The following is an 18,567-nucleotide window of genomic DNA, read 5'->3' on the forward strand; positions in this document are numbered from 1 at the left end:
CTGTTGTGTACCACAAAGCAGTGCCAATTTAAAACTTTTGTCCTGTTGAAATGAACTGCTAGGTACCACTTTATAGCAGTAAGCACACCAGTCTTTTTCACAAAACTGGAATTCACTTTTTTTTTTTTTTTTTTTTTTTTTTAGAATATTTGCCTAATGATTTAGAATAAGTTTGGCAATACAATGCACAAGTATTCCTCCACTTCAAATATTAACAGGAATCTAAAGGTGTAGTGTCCCAAGAATTTACAGTTTTTAAACATTTTAGAAGTTTGTTATACAAAATTCCCAGGCAAAAAACAACAGTACAATCACATTGTCCTAAATGCAATTTAAAAATTAAACATGATTGTAGGAATGTGTAGCTTTAAACACATATTGTAACATAATGCAAATCAAGCAACATGCGGCTTACTCTCTTTAAATTTAAATACTAATTCGCCAAAAGGTGTGAAAAGGCAAGCATCTGATTTGAGGCAACATTGCATGTTACCGGTACAATGTCTTTGTTTTCTGATGGCTGGATGCGATACAGGACCCTGACCGATTTGATTTCCACAATGGTAGATGCTCGGTTCAGTTTTTTTGGTCCTATCATCAGGACCATCGCACCAGCACGCTAGCCCCATCTTCAGTGGAGTAGAACTGCAGTGGCTTCAAATCATTATCTATTTCAATTTCGTTACCTTCCATCTAAAGAAGTCAAGAGAAGAAAATAAGAATTTTAAAGAACCAAATATTTTATATATATATATATATATATATATATATATATATATATATATATATACACACACACACGCACGTTAAGTTGAGGTGACAACCAGTCAGGCACAGTTAAGGCAATGAATGGACTGCAATATTAGCCTAAAGAACCCCGTGCCCTGTCATTCAGGCCTCTCCCAAGCATAGACATATTGCCAAATAGTGTGGTGGTTATTTTTGGGGCCGCCATACTCATTTTATTGTGACCTGTGCTGCATTCAAACCCAAACCTTGCTACTTGTATTTTTTTTATCTTAAGAGTCTTTGATATTAAAGATTAATATGCTGATATGCACAATACTTTGCTGCTAGTGTCAAATTCCCTCTAGTTGATGACTTCCATGGTCATCAAGCTTTGATAAAAATGTTTTATTAAGTAACATTCCATAAATATGAAAGTTCAAAGGTTCTTTTGTTTCGCAAATTCTGAATAAAGCCAGAACTTCTCCTCTTAAGAGTGAAATGCATTTTGAAAGGTTTATAAGACAAAAAAATTAAACCACATCTTACCCAAATACCTTAAAAACTAAAATTAACAATACATTTGAGCTTGAGTATGTGAGTTTCAATTCAGAACCTGGAACCTTTAATAGACGATAAAGCAATCCTTTCACCTTCTGAATAGTCATAGACTCTAAAATGAAACACAGCAGTTTAGATAAGAATTTTTTTGTATATGAAAAGTACTATGTCATTATTTTTTTGGTAATAAAATGTGGATCATTTTTTTTTATTGACATTAGTGTTTAAGTTTCACTGTCATACAAATGACCTTTGCACAGTGCAGTGTCCAGAATTAAGATTAAGAGATCTGTCACCTCGAAATTGCTAAGTAAGATATGTCATAATTCTATTTTATTTTAATTTAGAGTGAAATAGATAATTGAAATAGATTATTGAAATAGATAATGATTTGAAGCCACTGCAGTTCTACTCCACTGAAGATGGGGATAGCGTGCTGGTGCGATGGTCCTGATGATGGGACCAAAAAAACTGAACCGAGCATCTACCATTGTGGAAATCAAATCGGTCAGGGTCCTGTATCGCATCCAGCCATCAGAAAACAAAGACATTGTACCGGTAACATGCAATGTTGCCTCAAAAGATGTCGGAGTGCTATCGCCCACTGGAGGACAAAGAGAACTCTGAGAATATGAGTAATTTTACACAGCCAGGACGCTCCCCTGACTATGACACCTGGCACACCACACACCCGTGCTTTGCCAGTCTTCAATCTATTCTATAACGGTATCATTTTTATTAGCAATAGAAAAAAGTGGTAATATTAAAAAAAACTAAAAGAAGAAAAGCCACTGCTTTGGTCCAGTTCTTTAAAAACGTCGGTTACCCTGACCTACATTCATAGTAAGTGGAAAAGCTATCTCTAACAAGGCTCTAAACTGGCAAAAGAAAGGGCAAGGCCAAAATGGTCTTCAGTTCAACACCTTTGTAGAAGGGCACCAAGGCCACTAAAATTAATTCAAGGCTAAACTGTGTGATGTTATGTAATTTTGCTTAGGATTCATATATAAAGCTGATTACACTATGAAACACAATTTTTGTTCCTGGGTAGTAAGTGTTATTTCCTAATTGCTTATGCCTCAAAAGTATAGAAAATGGCTATTATTCCCCACAAACTTTGCTTTTGTGACCAGGACAGTGATATTTTGAAATTGACCTATTTCCAATGAGAAAACGGGCGAATTTGTGTCTTTTCGTTTACATAAAGTCAGAAAAAAACAACATATGAATCCAAATTAACATGTATTTATACTAAAGTAATACAAAAATGACTACAAAAGATTTAGAAGTGAGTAGTTTTTCGAGATTTACGATTATACTGTAAATCACTTTCACGAATCAGCCCCCAAATGTAGTCTCCCATCATGTTCTCGTTATACTGTCCTTGGTAGCGGCGTTCAAAGTCCAGTATATCCTGGTGGAAGCGCTCGCCTTGCTCCTCCGAATACGCTCCCATGTTCTCCTTGAATTTATCAAGATGAGCATCAAGGATGTGGACTTTGAGGGACATCCTACAGCCCATTGTGCCGTAGTTCTTCACCAGAGTCTCAACCAGCTCCACATAGTTTTCGGCCTTGTGATTGCCCAGGAAGCCCCGAACTACTGTGACAAAGCTGTTCTAAGCCGCTTTCTCCTTACTAGTGAGCTTCTTGGGGAATTCATTGCACTCCAGGATCTTCTTTATCTGTGGTCCGACGAAGACACCAGCTTTGACCTTTGCCTCAGACAGCTTAGGGAAGAAGTCTTGAAGGTACTTGAAGGCTGCCGACTCCTTATCTAGAGCTCTGACAAATTGTTTCATAAGGCCCAATTTGATGTGCAGTGGTGGCATCAGCACCTTCCGGGGGTCCACCAGTGGCTCCCACTTGACGTTGTTCCTCTCCACAGAGAAATCGGTCCGCTGTGGCCAGTCCCACCTGTGGTAGTGCGCCTTGGTGTCCCTGCTGTCCCAAAGGCAAAGATAGCAGGGAAACTTGGTAAAACCGCCTTGGAGACCCATCAGGAATGCCACCATTGCAGCCTCTTGATGCCATCTCAGAAAAATGCAGATATGTATCCACATTGGCAGCTGGAACTAAACTGAACTGGTGGGCTTAAGGCCCCTGTATTTATACTACTATTTATATTACTGGAAAGTTCTAGAAAGTTCTAGAAGTTGCTCCAAGTTTACTCAGCACTGAATCTATCTGGAATGTTCTGGAAAATAGGTAAATTTCAAAATACCACTGTCCTGGTCACAAAAGCAAAGTTTGTGGGGAATAATAGCCATTTTCTATACTTTTGAGGCATAAGCAATTAGGAAATAACACTTACTACCCAGGAACAAAAAAAAAAAAAAAAATTTGTTACACGGTGATTAGCCACAAAAGAAACAACATAGTTGAACTTATTAATAACTATTTATTTGTTCAGAAAGTGCTGTCTTTTGGCATGTTGCCTCTGTAAATGTTTTATTACAGGGTCAGAAAATACGTCTTTTGGCAAACAGCTTCACTGTGGAAGAACACAGCTGTCACAGACTGACAGTGGGTAGCTGTGCACTAAGAAGCAGCGAGATCCCAGATGATGAAATTAAACCCCATCGGCAATCCAATCTAGATTCAATTCGAGCCTGTGAGGTCGTAGCTCCCTGCGCTGAAGGCATTGGCTTTTACCTCTATGCCATGGGACCATTTTGTTCAATTTTAATACCATATATTCTACACAGTTTAACATAAACTAAACTGAAATATCGTTCCCGCATGTAACATACAAAATGCCGATGCGCTGTGTTGCATTTATGGATAAACTGAAAAAACAAACTTATTTTTTATCACAAGATGGCCAAATAATGATAATAAACACCATATTTAAGTGAGTTACAGTACTTTTTTTTTTTTTTTTTTTAACCTGAAAAAACATAGTTGTTATCTTAAACCTTTCTAAACTACTCACCTGGAAAAATTACATATTTTCAGGACTCTTTTCTGAGATGGCATTATTATGCGCAGTAGAAATCCATGTGCTTGAAAGGGTCGTGTTCGTTGCTTGTTTTTTTTTTTTTTTTTTTTTTTTTTATCCCTGCTGATGTGATTTAACCATGCACATCACATAATCATGTTATTGTTTAGATCTAAACACTTCCTAATTTGGTATGTACAGGCGTTTTTAGTTGCTGTAGCAAAAAGGGCACTGCGGCCATAATTGCTGTGAATTTGATGGACATTGCAGCAATTGAAAAGGGCACTCACGGCAATTGCCACATGGCCGGTGTCATAACCAGCAGTGCCTCCCCATATGATAGTGTCAACTGAACTTTGAAGACATGAGCAGAGCGGAAGATCAGGGGAGGCAGCATCTACAGTGTTTCTCGGGAAAATGAATGGACTGATCTTTCGATCTGTGCTGCTTTAGCATTTTTTTTTAAATGTACATTCAGCTAAAAGGTTTTTTTTGGTTTTTCTTTAAAAAAATAAATGAATATAAACTGACTACCTCTAATTTTCTCCGACAGACCTTCTCCCTATCCTCCGTGTCAAGAGTTACACACACATTACATTAGGGCTTCTGGTTTTCTGTGTTTTCGTCAGACTTTTCGCCTCTGCTTTACAAATTAATTTCACAATTAACACATTTCTCAGTTTTAATTCAGAAATCAAAACACATTAAACAGTGCTCAGGGTCATTTTAAAAGGAAAGTAGTTAAACACGACGAAAACCAGAAGCCGTCAGTATGTTATTCGGTGCTAATTCATCCATGGCATTGCTTGTTGCTTTTAAAATCACAATACACCGAATAACATGCAGACTACCAAGAAGTATTAAAGCATTATAGTATGGAAAATAAAACACGACCATTTATATTAATACACACATTTTAGTTTCTACAATCACTTCTTGATGAAAGACAGTTACATGTCCAATGATTTTAAAGCTTTATTTGCTGTTTTACTTGAAACATTGTATCCATCTTTTTTTCCCTCATTATTGGCTGTTTTGAAATTTAAGGGAAAACTAGTGGTTTGAAGCCTATTAGTTTGTCACATTACATTTTTAAATAAAAACAAATAAAGCATTTTGATAGTTGAGACGAAATCAAAGTAGCTATTTAGAGGGATAAAACTAACACAGCTTCATAAAAGGTGCATCTCTCGACTTACGGAGGCACTATCATACAGGGAGGCAGGATCGGATGGGTTTATCCTATCTTACAATGCCTCCAGGAGGCACTATCGTACAGGGAGGCAGGATCGGATGGGTTTATCCAATCTTATAATGCCTCTGGGAGGCACTATCGTACAGGGAGGCAGGATCGGATGGGTTTATCCAATCTTATAATGCCTCCGGGAGGCACTATCGTACAGGGAGGGAGGATCGGTTGGGTTTATCCAATCTTATAATGCCTCTGGGAGGCACTATCGTACAGGGAGGCAGGATCGGATGGGTTTATCCAATCTTATAATGCCTCCAGGAGGCACTATCGTACAGGGAGGCAGGATCGGATGGGTTTATCCAATCTTATAATGCCTCTGGGAGGCACTATCGTACACGGAGGCAGGATCGAATGGGTTTATCCTATCTTACAATGCCTCTGGGAGGCACTATCATACAGGGAGGCAGGATCGGTTGGGTTTATCCTATCTTACAATGCCTCTGGGAGGCACTATCATACAGGGAGGCAGGATCGGATGGGTTTATCCTATCTTACAATGCCTCCGGGAGGCACTATCGTACAGGGAGGCAGGATTGGATTATTTTACAGTGCCTCCAGGAGGCACTATCGTACAGGGAGGCAGGATCGGATGGGTTTATCCAATCTTATAATGCCTCCGGGAGGCACTATCGTACAGGGAGGCAGGATCGGATGGGTTTATCCTATCTTACAATGCCTCCAGGAGGCACTATCGTACATGGAGGCAGGATCGGTTACGACACCAGTGTTAATTTCGAGCCATGTGCTCTCCAACTCGTTCATAAGAGCCAATGTATCTACAAAACACATACTTGTTTAGGTAAGCCACATGTTTGGTTATAGATTGCTCCCACAAGCACTTTAGGTCAAAACTGTGTGCCTCCCTGATTTAAACAGTTCTTGGAAAATAAAAGTGGGACATACACATGGCTCCAATATATACTTGTTGACAGAGACGATAATACGGACTGATAGGAAAGTAATTTTAACTGCACTAGATGCATTTGACATCATTATAAAGAGCTTACCTGGAAGTTTCTTTTCAATATGTTTTTTTTCATCCCTATCTGGACATTTGAAGGTTATGGCTTAAAAAACAAAAATAATCTTTATTATAAGCATGAATTCCACAATACAGCTTCTGATATCAACTTGCAGATACTGAAGTGGACCAGACTCTGTACACTGATAATAAGCACATTGAAATGTTAGATATACAACATGGAACAAGTTCAGATTTACAGTGTAGTACATGTATGATGCTTGACAGTTTTTATAGGAATGCAGTGGCAGTTACATTTGAGTCTTGTTTTCTTTCTTTCTTTTTTTTTTTACAGTACTTTACAGGTACAAGCGTTGTTATTTCACAGTTTATTTTGAAAGAAGCTAGTGTACAATTATATGAATTTACAATATGGATTAATTATTCACTGTTGCACAGTATGGTATCTACAGTAGAGAAACGCCTATTAACATACTGGGATACATTAAAAAGTGTTTTGAAGCATCTAATACATTTAAATAGTACATTTTACAGTAACTCATCTCTGTAAACCAACACATCGTCTAATCCAGCAAAATGTCTTAACTGATGCCAGATTGTTTTTTTTTGTGTGTGTAAAATGTGTTTCACATGCAGACTGACGTGTTTCTCCACAAACTGTATCTCCGTAACCAAAATGTATCACAATAGCATCCTTTCTTCTCCAAAGTAAAATTGTAAATGTGATGTACACACTATATGTGCGTACGCAAAGACAGGCATTGAAAGTATGCTGACACTCTCAATAAGTTCAGCTAAAGACTGTTCATCAGAATTGGATAAGGCACATACACATGGGCGCTTCCACTATAGCCCCTGTTGCAGGGTACATGCATATCAATAATAATGTGGCTATCTATTTATTAGGATTTTACAGTTGGTGGAAACTTAAATTTATGTGCATAAATTCAATCTTACTGTAACCTCGGGTGTAAGTATACATAAACATCTTTGATCTATTTAAAAGGGCCATGATAATGGCAAGCAGCAAGCAAACAAAGACTATTTAAATTGGACACTCATAAGTACTTTAAATAAATATTGGTCTACTTACTCAGCAGCTGATTTTTCAATGCGAACGGCTGCTTCTCTGTTAGCTCACCATCTTCGGGAGCACCGTATTCTGCAACAGAAAACATTGCATCTGTTCAGTATACTTTTTACTCAAGTTATCTGCAACTGTCTAGATCTATAGCAGCATTCTGGTGAATCTCTGTTAACAGAAGCTAGACCCTGTCAATACTGTACTCACTCTTAATGAGAATCTGGTATCTAGGATGCTGAGCAGTAAAGGCTTCGCTGGGTCGATTCTTCTCTTGGTCCTGATGCCCTCCAGCTTCCAGCCACTCTTTTCCGAATATTTTATGATAATCCAGTTCCGCACCTCTTCTCTCGTCCGGCAATATCTGTAGTAGTATCCACAAATTAATTAACAAAAATCGATTTACTTCAGGGATTTGTAAGTTTAGTGGATTCCTAACTGTTTTAACTAGGACAGTCATAATAATTTCTGAAGCCAGAATGTATGCATAAGTATATCACCATTAAAAAATGCCCATAACAAGCTTCATCACAATAGGATGACTAGTCCTCAAGTTCAAACAAATGTATTATTTAAGGGTACTGTTGTAAAATCCAACCAGATACAGGGCATCCATACATTTGACTTGTTGAAGACCTGTATTTTTCCTATCTTCGCAATTATCAGCTGCTGTGCTGTCCCTGCATTCCTCTCGGCTGACATCAGAGGGTTATTGAGGCAAGACAGCTTCTGCAGACTCTGTAGCTTCTCCAGCTCGTTCACAAAGGACCACTGAGGGTTACAATAATTATGCAAAGAGACAAAACGTTTTCGTAAAAAAAAAAATTAAATGATCAGGAATCTCAAGAAAACAAATGTCAATGTATTAACTATAGAATTTACCTGAAAAATGCTGTTGTTGTCAACTGCTAAAAACTCTAGTGAGGGAAACATTGCTGTTTTGCAGCCTTTAGAAAAAATAGGAAAACATGTCACACCAGGGGGTGAATCTTATTTTAAATTGCTAGTCAGAACATGGAATGCTGACTTTGCTTTTTTATATTGCTGTGACTATGAAGATATCAGTGATAGAAAATAAGAACCACAACAGTAGGTTTCAATATTTTCTTTCACAAAACAAGTTGTCTAGTTCAAACTGAAACTGAAACCTGGGCTAAAGTAGTTTATACATTCTGTTATAGGAACACATTTCAAGGCATACATTACAAGTAGTGTTCGTTAAAATATTCAATAATTTGTCCCAGCAGTAGCTTTCAGTCTTTAAGAAAGATTTTCAGATCAATCAATCAAAAAATTATAGAATACCAAGTGCTTACATTTATTATATATTGCATATTGAATTTGTCACAATTAGGCATTACAGAAAGACAATGGAATGAGATTCAAACAGTCTAGTTATCTTTGTAACTGCACTTACCTGGCCCAACATCATCAAAATGTATTGAACGCAACCCTGTGTTTGTCAGTAAAAGTTTGTTGAGTCTGAAAACAAAAGAGTTTAAACTATTAAAATGAGTGCTAAAAATGAACCATTGTTTAAAATATCTATATGTGTTTCCTATTAAAGAATAATCATGTTAGGCTTTCAGGGAATACAAACTAAAAAAACCAACAAGGTTACGTTTCAGATGGAGTTTATCAATGGCTAAACTATGGATCAATGTAGTTAATCACCCAAAAATTATATTTCAGTGAATATGATTTTGGGGCACTGCAGCTTTAATCCTTACCAATATTAATGATCTAAATAACAGTGATCAAGGCCCTGTCCATTCATTAAGACTGTAAAAGGTTAAACAGTGAACGGAAATAGCAATTCTAAAATGTATATTGTTTAACTAAAAGTTGTACCAAAAATGTCCTGTTTTATGGGGATCTTGCACTGATGTTCACATTTGTTTTAATCTCTTGATACATGTAAACCACTGTAATTGAATATTGTATGTGAAAATCAATGTCAAATAATTAATCAAGCCTACTTTTTCACTGAAAATGTGTACAAGAGTTTAAACAGTAAATGTCTATTTATACTATAGTGGAAGGGTTGCATCGCCAGATACCACGAGTTATCCGAGCGTTATTGTCCTTCATAATGTGTAACCACCTTAAAGGAGCATGATCAGTGATAAGAGAGAAAGAACGCCCCAACAAGTAATAGCGAAGTGCGTGAGTAGCCCATTTGATGGCTAAACACTCCTTCTCAATGACAGAGTAGTTAATCTCCCTAGGAGCCATTTTTTTGCTTAGGGAAATAATAGGGTGTTCTACCCCGTCAACTTGCTGGGACAGGACCGCCCCCAGACCAATGTGGGAGGCATCGGTCTGCAGGATGAACTCTTTGCTGAAATGTGGTGAAATCAGAGCGGGAGCTTGACAGAGTCACTTCTTAATCAAATCAAATGCTTCCTGATACTGCCCTGTCCATTTAACTATTTTTGGAGCAGCCTTTCGGGTGAGATCTACCAGGGGTTTAACTGTGGTGGCATACTCGGGGATAAATCGGCGGTAATAGCCGGCTAACCTCAGTAGTCATCTCACCTGTGACTTGGATCTCGGGATCGCTGTTTCCACTAGCGCCTGGACTTTGGAGGTGATCAGCCTCACCCGGCCATTACCCATAATGTAGCCAAGATATTGGGTCTCCTGTTTGCCAAATGCACACTTGCCCAGCTTGGCTGTTAGCCCTGCCTCCCGTGGTTGCCTCCCACACCAAACCGTCCATCTGCGGGTGATAAACGGAGGTTCGGATCGACTTAATTTGCAACAATTTGTATAATTCTTTCAAACATTGTGACATGAAGTTCGTTCCGTGATCAGTGAGGATTTCTTTTAGAATCCCTACTTTCGATATAATGGTTACTAACTCTTTAGCAATGGCTGCAGCACTAGTGGATCTCAATGGTACTACCTCTGGATATCTGGTCGCGTAGTCCAACACTACCAAAATGTGCTTATATCCAGAGTCAGACTGGCTCAGTGGACCCACTATGTCCATAGCAATGCGCTCAAAGGGAACTGAGATTAGGGCAGTGGGACCAGCGGGGCCGGGCGAACCCGCCCCGGCGCTACTTGCTGGCATTCCGGGCATTCCGCTACATATCGCGCCACCTCACCAAAAACTCCCATCCAATAAAATCGAGCCAATATTCGTTCCCGAGTCTTATCGATACCTAAATCGCCCGAACAGGGGACATCGTGAGCCAACCGCATGATCTCACGTCGAAAAGACTGAGGAACGAGTAGTTGTGTTACAATCTGGCTTGTGCTCGTGGCCTGGGATACTCTATATAGTAAGTGCCCGACAATAATGTGGTGGGGATATGTAAGCAGCCGGCTATCCTCTACATCCTTCCCCTCTAGACCGAACCTGCCCCCAGATGTGTGCCAGCGAAGGATCGTTCTTTCGCTCCAATGCTAGGTCCACATCTCGGTCCCAGAATTTCGGGATATCGAGCGGAGCTAAAGTAGCTTCAGCACTGGGGGCCTCAGTAACCTGCCCCCGCAGGTCACACTGGGTCCCAACCCCCTTTCCCTTACATTTGACAGATCCTGAGGCTTCTCCCACCAAATCCCAGCCTTGTTTCATTAATGTTCCTTCCCATTTTTCAACCCTTCGCTCTCTTTTTGGTTTTTTTGGGCGAAATCGAGAGTGGAACAAATCGGTGTGCAGCGGAAAAATATTCCCAATAGTCTCCCCTGCTGCTACTATGGTCTTACCGGAGACTGGCTTTACCGTTTTGTTAATCATGCTGTCAAAATGCGGCCAGTCTCGACCTAAAATAACTGGATATGGCAGCTTCTCTGCCACTGCCACAATTACGCGGCGGGCATGACGTCCAACTGTCAAATCTAATTTGGTGAGGGAGTAGTCCTTGTTATCCCCATGAATACAGGAAATGACCACGACCCCTTTTTGCTAATCAGACGTGTATAAGCAAGGACCAGTTAACCCCAGTTTTGTTTAGTGCTAACTCCTTCAGATTGGCAAAAGCATGGGTCAGTGAGGAGGGATTTGCAGGGATGCTGAGTCTGTTCCCACTAAAATGAAGACATAAATCAAATAATTAACAGGAGTAGTTTGGATATTTAAAGTACTGTCTTAAAATATATTGTATCTTCTTTTATGGTCACTAAAATGATATGCAAAAACACCTTAGGCCACATTATCAAGTCTGCATTTTTTTTTTAAAGCAAGTGCACAGGCAAATGCAAACGTTCAGTGAGAATAAAATAATTAATTCCACAAATCTTAACTGTCGTGTACTTCCATTAGCTACATAGGTCTCAAATTGAAGTTTTGAAAGAACTAGCAAACATGTATTTTCATTTCAAGTTGATATCTGGTACCACACCAGGTAAAAGAAAGTTCTTCTGTCTCCATGCCTTGCTGTCAGGAAGATATAAAGCATGTATGTTCCGAGTGGGAGAGGACATTAAACATCAAAGGACCGTGAGTCTTAACATGCAAGATACACAAATGTCCTCATTTCGGGTAGCTACTTGGCAGAGAAAAAGACTATAAATATCCAAGCAAAACTACAGATTTTGCACTCCACATCGATTGCTAAACTAGGTGTTGTCACTCTTCTGAGCAAAGCTGCAACTCCGGGACTCCGGCTGAAAAAAGATCTAAGAGAGAGGAAGCGAGCTTCATATTGTATGAATAACTTCTGTGAAAGTAAATATCATTAAACAATATACTATTAGTATGCTTAGCGTGATATTTCAGGGTTTCTACACCATTTCAGATTAGGCTGTGAGTGTGTGTGTGAGTCACGACCAGATAGCCACAGCTGTTGTTTGTGTGTGTGTGTTTAAGTATAAGCAGTGTCATATTTTACTGGCCCTGCTAGCTGCTTTAACGCAGGGTGAGAGCTGTGACTTGTGTTTTATGCTTAGAAGACTAAGAGATTGACCTTCTGACTTTTGTGATTTCTGTTTAATATTTGTGTACTTAATAAAATACTACTATTGATTAAACGTCCCTTGTGTCTTGTGTGTGTATGTGTGTTCATAGTAAATTCTTGATCTTGTAACACGTCAGCAAAATTTTATGAGAGAACTAATCATCCTACATAAAACTCTAAACTCTCAATTAAAGAATTGTTCTTACAGTCAAAAGAGGAAGTAGCTGGTTGGTGGAAAGAAGGCGTTGAAAAGATGGGGGCAATTTCATCCTATAGTGTAGGTGAAATGACCAAGGAAGTGCAACACTATCTGAAAACATGACTTGCAAACAGGTATTTCTTTAACTTTGCAGTGCCAGGTATATTTATGAAAGTATTATTAGCTACAACTACTTTAATGGTATAAAACTAGCAAGCAACCGCTCCACGCTTCTTTCTGCAGCAAAATTGTTTTCTCATTATGCTAGCCTTGCTCCTTGCTTTAAAATAGGGTCCAGAAAATTTAAAGCAATACCAAAAGGCAGACATAACAGATATCCTTACCGAAGTTCAAGTGTTTTCAGTTTTGTAAGCTGTCGTGCAAAATCAGCTACCCGGTCCCATGAAGACAGCAAAGTTCTCCGACAAATTTAACAATACAATATCTGAGTTAGGGAGTTAAGGTCAGACCAAGTTGTATTTTATTGCTCAGCCTTGCCACACAACTATTTCCTTTTTTTGTTTTCTTAATAATCTCTGTGATATAAGACAACCATGTTACTTAAGCTGTGCCTTTGGGATATAAGGATATGTTTTGAAAATACCAGAGAGCAGATCTGAAGAAGAATTCTTAAAACTTACATTCTATGTCACAGCTATTAATCCAAAATTATTTATCAGAACTATGAAAAAGTAGATCTCCTTAACCGATATCCACTGTACATACATGTAAAAATGTGCTCCATATGTACACAAGTACATATTTCTCCATAGATCCCCAGATTTGGATACCCTTAATAACTAAAATGTAATAACCATGATCACTTTGGGATAAATTGTTCTCTATAAATATCTTAAAATGTGTGACATGGTTACATGTCATAACAGTGAGGCCAAAACCACGCCGACATCACCGCAAAGGACATTACAGCGACTGCCCATAACAGCGCTACGACATCACTGCGCTGAACTACAATTCCCAGAAGACTCTGCGAAGTTCACAAAAGCGACACTTACCAGGAACTCTGACACACGACGCAGTCAGAGCGGGGTTCACCACAGATTTTCTGATTGCAGAAGACTATAGTTTTTTTTTTTTTCACTGTTCCCATACAGCTCCATCATAACTAGACTGGTAAATACGTTAAGTAAAACCTCCATGCAATAAAAGCATGTTTCCACAAGCATTTTTTATATAGTTGGACTGCTTATCGATTTTTTTGGTTTTTCACTTATTGCAGCATGATATTTAGCACGTGTTTTGATATATATATATATATATATATATATATATATATATATATATATATATATACACATACACACAGTGGTTTGCAGAAGTATTCACCCCCCTGCAAAGTTTTCACATTTTGTTGGCACCTGAGCATGCTCCATGATGCTTTCAAATTAGACTTTACATGTTGAATCTACACAAACTACTCCACATTGATAAAGTTAAAAAAAATGCATACAGAATATAAATAAGTAAGATTTACAGTGAAAAACAGATTAATCTCAGTTGCATAAGTATTCAACCCCTTTGCTACTGCAGCCCTAAATCAGCTCAGGTGCAAATTATTTGTTTGAAAGGTCACAAAATTAGTGAAATGGTTTCAGCCTGTGTGTACTCAAAGTGGTTTAACTTGTAGATAATTTCCCTCAGGTATATAAAGACTTTCAAGCTACAACTCACATAGTGATCCAACAAAGCAACCATGAAGACCAAGGAGCTTTCGAAACAAGTCAGGGATAAAGTGGTAAAGAGGCACAGAGCAGGAGAAGGGTACAAGAAAATTTCAAAGGCGCTGATTATCCCTCTCGGCACAGTGAAGTCCATCATTAAGAAGCGGACAATGCATCATACCACCAAGACACTACCCACATCAGGGAGCCCTCCCAAACTGAGCAGCCGGGCAAGCAGGAAACTAGTTTGGGATGTCACTCTGAAGCCAACAATGACCTTGAGAGATTCTGTGTCTGAGATGGGAGTCAGTGTTCACACATCAACAATAAGCTTGTCCCTACACAAAGCTGGCCTGTATGGACGGGTGGCAAGAAAGAAGCCATTACTCAAAAAGCCTCATCTTAAAGCATGTATGGAGTTTGCGAAAAAGCATGTAGATGATACTGCAGACATGTGGAAAAAGGTTTTGTGGTCAGACGAGACAAAAATTGAACTTTTCAGTCTAAATTCCAAGTGTTACGTCTGGCGCAAGCCCAACACTGCACATCACCCAGTCAACACCATCCCAACTGTCAAGCATGGTGGTGGCAGCATCATGTTATGGGGATGCTTCTCTTCAGCAGGGACTGGGAATGTACCATCTACATATATTTACCATAAATAAATAGGGGTGTTTATAAGAATGTATTCAACGTTAATTTTAGGGTGTTACACTTTCATAAATTTGGGTTTGTAAACTTTGGACGACCACTGTATACACACACACACACACGGTATAAATCTATTCTCTAGCAGCTTACAGGATTACATTTTTAGGTGCCCTGCCAAACGGGCAAACAAAAGTTTCTAAGTATTGTGGCGGTGACGGACAAAAGAAACACACCAAAGGCGGTTTTGGGGCCAAAATAGCGGTAACAACAACAACTGTACTTCCTTGAGAAATGGACGCTCTGAGAAATGGGATGGGGGGCTGCTAGTAAACAAAGAAAACATAAGCACATCCAAAGTATTTCAAGGTGCAGGGTAGAAAGATTTTAAAGTTAAACAAACATAGTACCCGCACACTTATATATTATGCTCCAAAGTGTTTATATTTTTTATTATACCCAAGATCAAGGTTTCGATCTGCAAGAGATCTTCATCAAACCTGGTATGCAACTGCTTTACAATTGTGCAATACAAGTCTCACTGACACTGCTAAGTCACATTAAAACCTGCATACTGAGGGGGCAGGGGGAGTTCCTGGTAAGTGACGCGTTTGTGAACTTCGCAGAGTCTTCTGGGAATTGAATTGTAGTTCGGTACGGATACGGTGGTGGTTAAGACCGAGACACCTCCATATATCCCCACTATCTAACACTCCCAGACTTATGATAAATGTTAATACCATTATTTAGCTCAGTACCTTGAGCTAAATAATGCTACTACCAAGTAGGGGTGTAAATCGTTTAGCATTTAAATGTTTAAAAGTTAGTAAAGTGTCAAACATTTTTAATTTGCTTAATCGTTTAAACTTTGCGAAAAATGTGCATGTCGAGACCGCGCATCGAGGGGGACACATACTGCCCCCCTTACACCGTGTCTTTTCAAAATGTTTTTATTTTAACGTTTAAACGTTTATTAAATTAAATGGAATCTAGCCCCCGTACTACCAAGTTTCATCACAATTGGATAAATATGACATACGCAGAGACAGACATACAGCTGCCTCCACCTAACCACCGTTGTCAGTGATTTCATTGCCGGTGAGTGATAGTGCTAAAGAATTTCCTAACCACATTTCATCACAATTGGATAAGAGGTTCCTGAGACCTTGAATATACAACCCCAGCAAGGAAGAATAAAGGATACTTGGAGTTGTCTGTTGGATTTCATTATCTTGACCGGCACAACTTACTTCACTTCCTTTCACAGAAACCAAATTAAGGTTGTGCAACTGACTATTGAAAACAAAATAAGGCAAGGTTTGCAACATTTAAATTCATGGTAAGCAAACAGAAGTATGATAAATATTATCAATAAGTGACAGAAGACTTTTAAAAAAAGAATAATTAAGTAGTTTAAAATGTCATTTTAGTTACTTTTTAAAATTTCCCATACTATTTATGGTGTTAGAATAATTCTGGTTTCTGTTGCATAAATATTAAGTTAGCACAATTTCTCTTAAAACTGCCTTTACCTGGCTTTGAGCTTGTGACTTTTCAACTCTGAAGCCCAACCTAATTTCTATCTCTATATATGACAAGTAGGGGGCAAACAGAGTTGAAAGGTCACATTGTCACATGATTTGAATGAAATGAGGACAGCTGTCTAATGCTGGCTTAGGATACTCAAATTCAGAAGCAGGTACAGTTGGGTTAATAGAAAAATGATAATGTTGGAACAACAAAAAACACTCAATGATTTCAAATAACAAAATAGTAAAAGTAATGTAAACAAAGCAATTAAAATGAAATTTGAAGCTACTTACTCTTTATGCATCTGCCTCATGAGCTGCTTAATATTATTCCCGATTGTAACTGAACCCTCAACCCCATAACCCACTTCTTTACCTCAGTTTCTCTGAGACAGATTGAAACCCCACCATTTGGACTGCCGTTTTGCCAGCAGTCATTTTCACTGTGTTGTCCTGGTTGTCCTCTAGCTCGTAACGCCTTTTTACTGCTGTCAGGAAGTCCACTCCAAAGTTGGCTTTCTTGGGGCGGATAAAGGATGCGCTGGTAGGGTGACTGAAATACAAAATAATGATTTGAACCTGACCGTACGTCACTATTAATCTTGCCTAACACCAATGGCTACCATAGATATGTACAGTACTGATAAGAGAACTGAAGTCCTGAGAATCAGCATGTTTAATAGCATGGCTTCTCATAGTTACTGGTCATAGGGCTTACCCTTCAACACAATGTTACCTGCTTACCTGCTTTTGAAATACTGGATTCCCTTGTTGCTCCCGTCATGCTTGCCTCGTTCTGGGTTATCCCATTCCTCACCAAGCCAAAGACCTGCATTAAAGAAAAATAATGGAAATTAAAGAGAAAAAATAAACACTTACTGACCTACATTCAGTCATTCAGTCTCAGTTAAATGGTGCAAGCAGTATAGAACACGTTTTACACATATCAAACTGAATAAAATAAACATTATTTAAATAACTCATAAGCTGAAGCTTTCTCAACTGGGCCCATTGAATGAACTGTTTATCATATGGAGAAAACAAAAATGGGTTCATACCATCAGAAATATAACATGGGTCAGCTCCCCTTAGAATTATTTCAATAGTAGTGGTAAACTATTATTTTCCTATAAAATCCTGAGTTTGACATTCAGTAGGTATGTCACATCGATAATAAGAGTGCATGTGCCACCTGTAGTTAATAAGACTACAAAAATCAATTTGTCTGACATCAGTGTTTCAAAACTATTTCTATTACTACCTGTACGTACAACAAAACAACGTTGCTACCAAAGCAAACAACAGTGGCCTGTAGATTTAAAGTCTCCTCTAAGGAAGACAGGGAGAAATTTGTGGAAGAGCAGAATAACGTAAAACAGTAAGTGACATAAATTTGTAAGGAATTACCTCAGAGGAGTCAGTGAAACATGAGATAGACATGCAATTCCGTTGGACCACTTGACACTTTTTAATTATCTCACCATGTATTAAAACAAATAAAATACACCAACACTGCATGTACACAGCTGTAATTCCATCTCAAAGGAATTACATCCTTAATATGTACAGATGGGTGGTGTATTCCTTATATAAACCAGTGCACATGTGTGGTATAAGTAACACAACATACTGTATCTCTACAGATAGAAATGAAAATGAAGAAATAATACAATAAGTACACACACAAGTTGTCAAACAAGCACTGGGTCACCTGCTGTAGGGGGCACGTTCCCAATAAACAGCACAGTCCCCTTCTCTCCATCGCAGATGATCTGCCTCCAAACTGCGTCACACGGAACAGAATTAGTCATGTTGGCTAATTGGGCATTAAGGATTGTCATTCAGAGATCTGAGGAAGTAAGCAGAGAATAGACTTAGTAAACAGATTACAGTCTGAAAATGATATGTACCTCTAAGGCACTCGTGTCCTCACATGCCTATGTAATTGGCACAGGAGGGATGTGGCTACCTCATTGTGGCTACCAATGTACAGAATTGAAGGAGTAGTTAATAAAACACCATCTTACATCATCTCAATTCAGAAGCTCACAAGCATGCCG

The 18,567-nt window shown here is 38.7% G+C and overlaps 1 protein-coding gene across 1 annotated transcript; it reads right to left on the reverse strand.

The window, feature by feature from the left end:
• Window positions 1-510: 510 nt before the first annotated feature.
• LOC117403134 (tubulin-specific chaperone E-like) lies at window positions 511-18,342 on the reverse strand. Its single transcript, XM_059024788.1, has 13 exons — window positions 18,219-18,342; window positions 17,252-17,336; window positions 16,884-17,060; window positions 11,469-11,580; window positions 11,363-11,382; window positions 8,960-9,024; window positions 8,425-8,489; window positions 8,161-8,313; window positions 7,753-7,906; window positions 7,555-7,623; window positions 6,487-6,546; window positions 1,308-1,399; window positions 511-693 (listed from the first exon to the last, which is right to left on the reverse strand). Exons 1-13 carry the CDS (start codon window positions 18,316-18,318, stop codon window positions 598-600), a joined length of 1,248 nt encoding a protein of 415 aa, XP_058880771.1. The 5' UTR covers window positions 18,319-18,342; the 3' UTR covers window positions 511-597.
• Window positions 18,343-18,567: the final 225 nt, after the last annotated feature.

This window comes from Acipenser ruthenus, chromosome 5, assembly GCF_902713425.1.
Source record: "Acipenser ruthenus chromosome 5, fAciRut3.2 maternal haplotype, whole genome shotgun sequence".
Taxonomy (NCBI): domain Eukaryota; kingdom Metazoa; phylum Chordata; class Actinopteri; order Acipenseriformes; family Acipenseridae; genus Acipenser; species Acipenser ruthenus.

Coding starts and splice junctions, on each gene's coding strand:
- LOC117403134 (XM_059024788.1), bottom strand. CDS start 18,318: ATGACTAATTCTGTTCCGTGTGACGCAGTTTGGAGGCAGATCATCTGC. Junction 6,547..7,554: donor ATTGAAAAATCAGCTGCTGA/GTAAGTAGACCA, acceptor TTGTTTTTTAAG/CCATAACCTTCAAATGTCCA. Junction 1,400..6,486: donor TATTGAAAAGAAACTTCCAG/GTAAGCTCTTTA, acceptor GTTTCATTTTAG/AGTCTATGACTATTCAGAAG.